Here is an 11,489-nt window from a genome sequence, read left to right on the forward strand (position 1 = left end):
TCTGGAGAATCTCTGATCTGGGCCTGAGTTTTTTTGTCAAACTGCACCCCATGCAATTCTGTATTCCTGACCAGTCTCTTCTGAGTGATCCTGTGCTGATTGGGGAGCAGGGTAGCTGTCCTTGCTGTGCCCCAGTGATCCCCTGGTGGACCTGTCTCCCCCACCGCCCGTGCTCCAAACACTTCCCATGTGACGGGCCCTGCACTGGTCCCTTGCAATGACTCCCCAGCCTCTGAATGGCTCTCCTTTGTCAGTTGTTCTGACTCCTCGCTCCTGTGTGGGTCCATGGGAACCCTATTAGGGGTCTTGCTGTCTTGGGGGCTGCCAAGTAACTTCTCCTGCCGCCTCCAAGTAACTTCATCCGAAGGGTACAGCCGCGGCATCTGCTGGCTCCTGCTCCATGTGCTCATCAGCTTGAGCCTTAAAGCAGCCACGGCCCAAAACGCTCAAAGCAACTTTTTCTTTCTCTCATCGTATTTTCTCCGGCCTTCATGAACTCTGTAGGTCTCTCATCCTCTTCCCCTGAGCTCCAGCGGCTCTGGCTTGGCTGATGTTACATTTTTATAGTTGTAAATTGGTTGATTTGTGGGAGAGAGTGATGCTGTGGACCATCTAATCCGCCATCTTGATTGGATCTGAAAAAATATATTAATTTTCTAAAGTCACTGGTTTATCATCGCATCACATATGTCCACATAATTGCTTTTCATCCATAAGTAGTGTTAGGCAATGTGTGTGGTTTTTAAAAGTGAGTTCCAGCATTTAACTGAGATTAACTGGATTTATTGCATTTCTCTTTCCTACTTGCAAAGTATAGCTGTATGCTAAGCCTGTTTATTATTATTATTATTATTATTATTTTGGTTTCTTTTGATTATTTCTTATGGTAAAAAAAAAAAAAAAGGAAACTACTCAAGATTCCTACTATCTTTCCTGCTTATCACTGTGATATCACCTCTCATATATATGAGACATACATATATATTTGTGTTTTGCTATATGGGTTTTGCTATACAGTAGTTCCCCCCACCTGCCTTATCTGCAGTTTCGCCTATCCATAGTCAACCAAGGTCCAAAAATATTAAATGGAAAATTTTAGAAATAAATAGTTCATAAGTTTTAAATCATGTGCTGTTCTGAGTAGCGTGATGAAATCTTGCGCCCTCCCACCTAGAACATGAATCATTCCTTTGTCCAGCATATCCACGCTATATATGCTACCCGCCTGCTAGTCATTTAGGAGCTGTCTCAGTTATCAGATTGAAAGAGAGAGAAAAAAAGACCACATTCACATAACTTTTATTACAGCATATTGTTATAATCGTTTTATTGTATTAATATTTATTGTTGTTAATCTCTTACTGTACCTGATTTATAAAATAAACTTTATCATTGGTGTGTATGTATAGGATAAAACATACTATGTATAGGGTTCAGTACTATCCTCGGTTTCAGGCATCCACTGGGAGTCTTGGAATGTATCCCCATGGATAAGAGAAGGCTGCTATATTTGAAATTATAGGATATATTGATGAAAAGGGGAAAAGACATGTTTTTAAAGTGGTAGTTTTTTTGCTCTCCACCCTTAGCAGAAAAAAATTTGTATGTATCCCTTTATATTGAAAATTTATAAAAAATTAACAGTGAAAATGCTACATAACTCAGTCATTATATTCTGGTCATGCTTTTTAACAATTTACTTTTCAGTTTTTACTTAGATTATAAAATATTTCAGATCACAAAAAAGATATTGAGAATAAAATAAAGAACTTCTGGATACACACTGTACAATTTAATAAACAAAGCTTTATAAATACAATTAAGCCCCTGTGTACTGGTTTTGACCCCCCATACCTCCAGTTTGATATTTATCATTCTCACACATGTTACTGTTTTTACTATGTTTGTATCCCTAATGAATATAGTATATTTTTTAATGTTATAAAACTTTAGGTGAAATATCTATATATTGCTGGTGGGAATGTAAAATAGTGTAGCTGCTTTAGAAAACTGTCAGTTCCTAAAAAAATTAAACATTAGAGTTTAATATGACCCAGCAATTCTACTTCTAGGTATATACTAAAGAGAAACGAAAACGTATGTCTACATGAAAACTTGCACGTGAATGTTCATAGCAGCTGTACATTATTTATATTAGCCAAAAAGTTAAACCCCCAGATGTTCATAAACTGGTGAATGGATAAATATAATATAGTATAGCTTTAATGGAATATTATTTAGCAATAAAAAGAAATGAAATACTGATACATAGTACAACATGGATAAACCTTGGAAACATTAGGCTGAGTAACCAGAAGCCAGTCACAAAAGAACATATATTGTATAACTATTTATATGAAAAGTCCAGAATAGGCAAATTTATAAAGACAGAAGGTAGATAAGTGGTTATCTAGGGCTGGGAATATGGGGGGAGAAAGGGCAGTATGGGTGTAGATTTTTTTGGGGGGGTGATGAAATGTTCTAAAGTTAAATAGTGGTGGTAGTTGCACAGCTTGGTGAATATACTAAAAATATTGAATTATGCACTTTATGAGACCAGTGCTTGTACACTTTTAAGTGTGTGAATTGTATTGGTATGTGAATTATGTCTCAGTAAAGTTGTTAAAAACAACTCATGTAAATTTTATAAATTCTTCTGCTATTAGGTTTGACTCAGCATTATAAGCCCAAACAAATCATTATATTTTGAGATTCATACATTTTTGTACATTTAATTTTATATACCTCGTTGCCATATTTCATTGTATAAATTTACTACATTAATCAGTTTTCCTTTTTGCTATTGAAAAAGTGCTTCAGTGGACAGTTTAGAGCATATTTCCTTATAAGATGATACATTTTTAAAGCTTTCTTCTAAATTAGAATTTGGGATTACTGATAATTTGTAATTTATCTGATTATTTAGAAGGTATTTTACTGGTATGCCTCAGAACATTTAGTTCATTTAATTATACAATTTTAAATTGAAATTAGTAGACATAATCTATCTTCTGAAGTTCTTCCATAGTTCTCTTACCTTTGGCAAGAGAAGATAGGGTTCTTAACTGTTATGCCTTAATTGGTATTTTAGTGTTGTGTAAGACATGTTATAAGTTTTGTATATGCTAATATATCTTATAGAAAAAGCCACGAATGAGTACAACACTACAGAAGATTGGAGTCTTATTATGGACATATGTGACAAAGTTGGAAGCACTCCTAATGGGTAAGATGCCCAATCATGTTTTAATGAACATCCAGAAACTTGATAACCTGTGTCTCTTTTGTGATGTAACTTTAAGAGGAAAATGGGATTTTACTATGTACTTTTGGGTGATAAAAATAAAAAGAGCCTGGAGGCTGGATTTATAGGATTGACTATCATGAAAGAACAAATGGAAAAGAGTTCAACTGAAAACCTGAGCTATATTAACATACATAATTAACATCTTGACACAATAGTAACACATATAAACAATAAATAGATTAATTATTTAGAGAATTGCCCTGTAACTTAGACATGTATGGAAGGCTTTTAATAATGAAGTAGAGAAACATAGTAATATAATAGGTAATATAATGAGAAAACCTTTCAATAACAAACAGGTAAATATAATAGGTAACATAATAATGAAAAAAAATGAATATAATGAAGGGTTCTTTTGTGGGGGATACGGCAATTAAGCTGAACTGATTATACTTGAGAAGTTTAGGAGAGTGATGGAAGCATTTGTTTAACATTATTAACAGCTTTTTATAATACATTCACATGTTTATTCTTGAACCTTTCATGACTATATATCTTGCTAGTTTTTTTCAAGTTAAGAATTTGCTGTCTGAAAGTTCTGCCTTGAAAAAAATGAAAAGATAGTTTATACGATACAGTTCTTTTGTGTTGACTGACCTTTTGTGAAATGATTCATCTCTTGATTTAATAATGTGCAACATTTGCAACAAGCTTTTTTTTTTCCTTAATGTTCTACAAGTCTATGAACAAAAGATTGCAGCTGTTATAGATTTACTCCTTTAACAAAGTGAAGTTTCCAGGATTTTATTTTTAAATTTAAAGTTATTTGATAAGGGAATACCTTATATTTTTAATATTTGAATTGGAATTCTCAATAAATACTTTCTCCATTTTTTTCTTAGAGCAAAAGATTGTTTAAAAGCCATAATGAAAAGGGTAAATCATAAGGTACCTCACGTTGCTCTGCAGGCATTAACTGTGAGTAAAAGTCAAGTTATTATTTAAGCAAATTTTAAATGTGTATTTATTTCAGTAAGTTAAGTAAGTTACTATTTCAACATTTGTATATTAATTTTTATTTTAATTAATAGCTTCTTGGGGCTTGTGTGGCAAACTGTGGAAAGATATTTCATTTAGAAGTATGTTCCCGTGATTTTGCAACAGAAGTACGTGCTGTGATAAAAAATAAGGTAAATTTTAAAGAGAGTAGAAATTTAAATCATTAAAAAATACATATACTGAGTATCATTTTAATTATATGTAGTATTAATAAAGCTGTATAATAAATGAAATAATTAAGATAAATAAATTTTAGGTAAATTGAAATGAAATAAACTTCCTGTTCTAAAATTTGATTTTTTTATTTGTAGCACCAAAAACTGTTTTTCTTCCCAAAGTAGATATACTGTTGATATCAGCTAATCTTTATCAAGAGCTAGTAAGTAGTCACTGCTTTAGCATTTTAAATATACTGTATGCTTAATACTCTTAACCAGCCCTAGAAATTAGGTTCTCTTATCATTCCTATTACTTCTCCGAGGTCATGCAGCTAGTAAGTGGCATAGCCAAGATTCACATCCAGGTTTCTGTGACTCCAAACTGCAAACTCTAACCACCATTCTGTACTAACTCTCATTAGAGATGGTGAGCAGAGGAGGCTTTTATTTTAGAACAGAGTGGAGGGAATCTTTGTTATAGGCTTGTTACTGATTTCTTTGAGACAGAAACTCTGAAGCACCATTCTCATGCTATTAGTGGCAAAACCCCCAGAATTTTAGTCAAGTCGTTTTAAAAAATCTTAATCTAATATTGAGAATATTAAGAAAACATAGAAGAAATAACCTCTGAATTATAAAAGATTCGTTGTCATTATAGTAAGACTTAAAAGTTGATGTTCAAAAAGAGTGACTACGTGAAGCAACTATATCTTAAGATGTAACTAGGCATCTATCAATTGCTCATCTAGGTAAGGGAGTGCTGGACTTTTGTTGATGTTCACACACAGAGAATTTTGGTGGTAATTCTCTTTGTTAGTTCAATGATTTAAGCACTTATTCTAACCACGGTTTTTGGTTTTTTTCCTTTGCCTTTTCTTTAAAAGGCTCATCCTAAAGTGTGTGAAAAACTGAAGTCTTTAATGGTAGAGTGGTCAGAAGAATTTCAAAAGGACCCTCAGTTTAGTCTAATATCTGCAACTATTAAATCTATGAAAGAAGAAGGAATTACTTTTCCTCCAGAAGGTTCTCAGGTGAGAGTTTGATTCAGACCCTAAATGATTGACCCTATACAATTTGAAGGTCTGTATCATGTGTAAAAGCTGGGCAAGGTATGTCTTGATTGTCATTTCCAACCTCTGCTCCCCAAGTGCCTATCCAGCATAGTGCCTTACATTTCGTAGACATTCTAATTGTTAACTGTATTTCTTCTGCATATCAGAATTTTGAGAAATGAATCAGACATAAATAAAGTATTTAATGCTACTCTAGGTCTGGAATCATGCAAAAGGCATAGATGTATGAGGTAATCCTTACGTTCAAGAAATTTATAGTAAATATGAAAGGTAGCCATATACATGTGAAAAATAACTAATTTAGATATAAGTGACAAATATGTGATGAAGGGTACAGAGACTAGATGGTATTTATCTTAGTACCCAGGGGAGAGAGGTAACTACAGATTGGGGTGGTGAGGTGATGAAGAAGGTAAAGAGGTAGAATTTTGAGACTCGAATGTATTTTATTAGAGTGGAGTGAAGAGGTCACATCAGGGGAGGAATGACTTGAACAAATTCATGGAATTTAGAAACTTCAAGGCTTGTTTGTTGAAGAATGAACATGCTTGGAGTGAATGGTTTATGTATAAGATGGGTAGAACAGTAAGACTAGAAATTTTCGGAGATACAGAATAGCTTTAGTAGGATGGGGTAGAGACAGGAATAATGATTCAGAATGGGCTGCTTTTTTAGGTCTGTGGGAGAAGAGTACTGTATCTTAGGTTTTGTTCTCAGTGCCTTTTACCCTCAGATTAGTATTAGTATGTAGGCTAGGGAAAGAGACTAAAGGGGGTACTGTATTTTCTTTTATATTAGACTATAGATGAAAGAGACAGAATGAATATTTATAGCTGTCAGGCGTAAGGATACAAGGTAGAGTTTTGAGACAAAAAGTCTTACAAGTAATAAAAAGCAAACATTTTCCTGTTCTGTCCTTTCTGCATATTGTTCTCAAAACTCTGTGTTAAAGAACTAGTTGATGGTTCAGAGTCCTGGACCCTTCCATCTAACACACCATAAAATTTAAGCATGACCTTCCTTAATCCTCTGCTGTGCGTTAAAAACCACCGCTCTCCAACCACAATGAATATAAAAGAAGTCTTTCAAGGTATTCCTAGAACTGCACCTGTTGTCTCTGTCCTCCCTCCTCTCCTCTTCAGTAATTATCATGACTTCTTCCTGGCACTTCTTGTGTGGCTGGCCTGTAGCAGTACAACACCTCTAATGGAGTAAGAGACCTTGGACAGTTGAGATCAGGAAGTGCAATCAGGAAACAGCCGTATTTATTCATTCTATATATATTTAAATACTTTCTGTATGTCAAGTTCTGTGTCAGAGACTTAGATTTATGCAAAATGTAAGCCAGTTTGTGCCCTTTGTGAGTTTATAGTGTTTTATTGAAAATTCTGGTGTTTTATTTTAGTATTTGAAAACAACTACTTAAAATTATCATAAAAAACTTTACTTTTAAAGGAAACTCAGTTATATCAGTATTTTTTGTTAATTAGCATCTGCAAGTAATTATAGAGCATATGTTTTGTTTGAAAGGATAGTTGTGTTCATTTTACTCATGCATTTACAGACTGTCTCATCTGCTGCCAAGAATGGTATGTCATCAAACAAAAACAAAGAAGATGAAGACATAGCTAAAGGTAAACGATCAAGTACATGTACTTTAGTGTAGCTTTAAAAATATCCTTGCCAGAACATTTATTGAAGTAAAAATTATAATAAAACCGGGTATACCTTTTATAGTTCTACCTCAAATCTAAAAAGAAGTATGGTCCAAAAAGGAAGAAAAACAAATGACATGATATAAGATGAACTTAATTCATTATCCTTTTCAATATTCTATATTTAATGTCCTACCTTTGGAGAGATTACTTTTCACCTTTTCTTTAATGCCAGTGTTATGAGTCAGGCACAGAAATCTGTTCATGGCTTGTCCTATATGGAAAGCTACCCATATTATAATGTCACAATCTGTTTGCTGTAAAAATAATAGCTGCAGTATATGACAGACTGTGATAATAAGGAATGAGCAAAAACTTTATTTTAAAAAATGTCATGGTTCCCTGCACCCCCACCCCCAAAGTTAACTGTTTAGCATTTAATTGGAGGAATAAAATATTTACTTTTTTTATTCTTATTAAATACTACATCATCATCTAATATTTATTTTTAAACTTTTTTAAAAATTAAAATTAATTGTGGCTGTCTTGGTTTTTTTGCATCTTAATTTTTCAAACTAGCTATTGAATTATCGTTGCAAGAGCAGAAACAGCAACACACAGAAACAAAATCCTTATATCCATCTGCAGAAACTCAATTAAATAATAAGGTTGCACGGAAAGTGAGAGCTTTATATGATTTTGAAGCTGTTGAGGACAATGAACTCACCTTTAAACATGGTGAAATTGTTATTGTTTTGGATGACAGGTATGTTTTAAATCTTTATTTACGGAATATTCCAATGTTTTTAAGTACAGTGTCCTTAATTTAGAATCCTGAATATTCAGCTCTATGACGTTTGGTGTATTTAAATTATTATAGAACCTTTTCATTCCTTATTTATTTATTTTTTTTTGGTATAAAATAAAGGTTGGTTAGACTAGATAATGTGAGTTTCTTAGTCTTTTGTTAAATTTGGTAGTAAAGTATTTATATCTTGGATGAAAGATGTATTAAATAATAATATTTTTTTTTTGTCTTTTGCTGTACTGGCCGGTACCTTGGGAGTTGTGTATACCAAAATTACTGGCAGAAAAACACTGGGAAGGAATATAGCTATATTATCTTGATTAAAGCAATCAAAAGCTATGCTTGGCTCCTCTCTAGTTCTTAATCTACTACTGTATTCTGCTCATAATTTCTCTATAACTTAAAGTTGTAGTAAAAAATAGATTGATCTATATTGAGCCTAATTCTGTTCTTTACTTTTAGTATTAAAAGAAGTTGATGAAATTTAGCAAGAAAGGGCTGTCCAGTTAGCTCACTTGGTTAGGGCATGGCGTTGTAACACCAAGGTCAAGAGTTTGGATCCCCCCACCATGCAGGCACCAAAAAAAAAAAAATTAGCACGAGTGAAACCTAACAGCTTGTTGCTATGAACAGAGATTGCACATGTATTTGGTGTCCATTGTAAATAACTTAGTAAGGATATGTTAGTATATTTTAAAATGAGTCGATACATAATGGTTACACTTTGCTGCAATAAATTTTATTGAGGAAATGTTATATAATAAGCTCTGTTTATAATAAAAAAAGAATGAGGACACAGTTCTGTCTTCATAAAACCCAAAGCAGAGTAAGGGAATGAAAATTACTATACAGACAATTATATGGAAGGCAGAATGTGGTGAATGCCATAAAAGAGGTACTGTTGAGGGCCAGAAGAGAGCAGATTCACATTTGGTGCAAGTGTCTGGAAAGTAGTGGAGCACATGATCCCTGAAGGGAGGCTAAATGGAAATAAAGGTAGAAGAGGTAGCATGGACTCTGAACACCAACAGTCTGAAATATCAAGCTTCTGAGTGTCTTTTAGTGAGAATAGTCACAAAAGACCTTAGGTTTACACTTTTGATATTCTTATACAACAGTAAAATTAGACATTTATAAAATAAATAGAAACAAACTACAAAATGAGTAGTTTTTGCTCTAAGATTAAAATTTAGAGTATTACTTTTATATAATACAATTTTCTAATATGAATTGCTGCTCACAAGGTAAATATAGTACTGATTAGTGGCAGGTACTTCAGCTGGTGTGTACTATCTTGTGCTGTGTGATAATCGATTCACCTTTTACTTTTTCTGTTGTAACCACTGTGAATCCTTCATATAGTATCCCTTGATGTTATTTGACATTCATGTAGCATTATATGCCTATTATAGTCTACTGTCCTACAGCAAGTAAAGGGTTACATTACCGTGTTACACCAGGTCTTTTTTCACTGATGTCCATTTAAAGCATACATTTTAAATAACTTAGACTTATAAAAAACAACTTTCAGTTGAGACTTATCACTGCAAAAAAAAAACTGTTTCCTTTTAACTACTAAGAGAATTCAACATGAATATGATGGAATATGTAGGTCAGTTGCTGTCATTTTGATGATAGGACACCCCAATCTTGTAGTTGCTATGGATGTGCTTACCAATAGGGTATGGATCAAATGTTATCATTCCAGGTGATTAGTAATCATTGGCAATATTTTAAACACAAATGCAAACTTGGGTGCTGTGAAGGTTAATTCTATATGTCAGCTTGGTTAGAGGAAGGAATAATGAGAAACCTGGTAAAGCAATCTTTTCAGCCGAGTCCGTGAAGGTGTTTCCAGCAGAGATTAGTATGAGAGTCTGAGTGGCCTGAGGGTGAAAGACCCACCCTCAGTGTGGGTGGGAACCATCCAATCTGCTGGGGGTCTATAGATTACAAAAGATGGAGGAAAGAGGTGAAGCTCTCTCTCGATCCGCTGGAGCTGGGATACACTCTTCTCTCCTGTCTGTAGACATCAGAGCTTGAGACTCCAGCTTTTGGGTTCCAGAACTTACACTAAGGACACCATCAGCTTCCCTGGTTTTGAGGCCTTTGGACTTGGACTGAACCACGCTACCAGCATCTGGTTTATAGACGGCCTATCGTGGGACTTTTCTTCATAGCCACATGAGCTAATTCCCCTAATAAATCCCTCTCATATAATTATAACATATCCTGTTGATTCTGTCTTTCTGGAGAACCCTGACTAATACAAGTGCTAAAGTTAAATGGCAATCTTATATTAATAGGAAGTCATCCAGATGATCCAGAAAATGACTCTATTGTATTTATACTGTTGTGGAACTGAAAACACAGAATTAAAATTTTCACATATAGAACTTGAAGTTCCTTGAAAATTGGATCTCAGTTTAAGAAACACTGAGCTATTAGAAAAGGCACACATTTCTTATTAACAGAGTATACCAAAAAAGCCTTTCATGTTGTACATTTTTAGGTTTACCTCGCTATTCCTTGTCTGTTCTCTATGTACTATTTCAAATAATCAAGTGGAGTTCTTGCAGTTCCAAAAATGTAATGTTCTTTTTTTTTTTTTTTTTAGGATGACCGGTAAGGGGATCTCCACCCTTGGCTTGGTGTTGTCAGCACCACGCTCAGCCAGTGAGCTAACCGGTCATCCCTATATAGGATCCGAACCTGTGGCCTTGGTGTTATCAGCCCCACATTCTCCCGAGTGAGCCACAGGCCGGCCCCAAAAATGTAATGTTCTGATTAGACCTCTGTAGCATTGTATATTTGGTTCTCTCTGCATGGAAGGCCTTGTTGAAGGAAGTGAAAGCATTTAGAAAAGAAAAGGAACTTTACTTGCAAGGAAGGTTTGCAAGGGAGTCCAGGCTTTAGAACAGTTGGCTCCCCAAATTAAAAATTAAAGCAAGTATTTTAAGGAAAAGACCCCCACAAAATTACCAGGGTTTTGGGGTTTACTATTTGTATGTTTGTGGTAGAAATAAGAGTTTTCTCTCATGATTATTATATCTGTGAAGGACATTACTTACCTTCAGCTGTTGTCATTGCGAGAGTCAGCATGATGAGTTGTTTTTGTTAAGAAGGCAGTAGCTTAAAGGAAAGGCTCAAGTTTTTATTATTATTATTATTATTTTGTCTTTTTTCGTGACTGGTAAGGGGATCGCAACCCTTACTGGTTGCGCACCGGCCATTCCTATATAGGATCCAAACCTGCGGCGGGAGCATCGCTGCGCTCCCAGTGCCGCACTCTCCTGAGTGCGCCACGGGGTCAGCCCGAGTTTTTATTATTTTGAAACCTAAAACTAGATAGCATAAACTTATTTTCTGGGCCAGCCCGGTGGCGCATTTGGTAGAGTGCGGCGCTTGGGAGCGTGGCGGCGCTCCTGCCGGGGGTTCGGATCCCATATAGAGACTGGTCCGCTCACTGGTTGAGCGTGGTGCGGGCGA

At 34.8% G+C, this 11,489-nt stretch overlaps 1 protein-coding gene across 2 annotated transcripts in view; it reads left to right on the plus strand.

Moving 5' to 3' along the window:
• Positions 1-11,489, plus strand: part of STAM2 (signal transducing adaptor molecule (SH3 domain and ITAM motif) 2) — a 45,209-nt gene that overhangs the window by 17,732 nt on the left and 15,988 nt on the right. The window contains exons 2-7 of one of the 2 annotated variants that reach the window (XM_008574513.1): positions 3,142-3,226; positions 4,150-4,225; positions 4,339-4,437; positions 5,349-5,495; positions 7,102-7,171; positions 7,772-7,958. In XM_008574513.1, the coding sequence (XP_008572735.1) occupies positions 3,142-3,226; positions 4,150-4,225; positions 4,339-4,437; positions 5,349-5,495; positions 7,102-7,171; positions 7,772-7,958 (664 nt within the window). The remainder of the gene's footprint in view (positions 1-3,141; positions 3,227-4,149; positions 4,226-4,338; positions 4,438-5,348; positions 5,496-7,101; positions 7,172-7,771; positions 7,959-11,489) is intronic. The other variant, XM_008574514.1, reaches the window with a different exon arrangement.

Source organism: Galeopterus variegatus, unplaced genomic scaffold, assembly GCF_000696425.1.
Source record: "Galeopterus variegatus unplaced genomic scaffold, G_variegatus-3.0.2 Scaffold1056, whole genome shotgun sequence".
Lineage (NCBI taxonomy): Eukaryota > Metazoa > Chordata > Mammalia > Dermoptera > Cynocephalidae > Galeopterus > Galeopterus variegatus.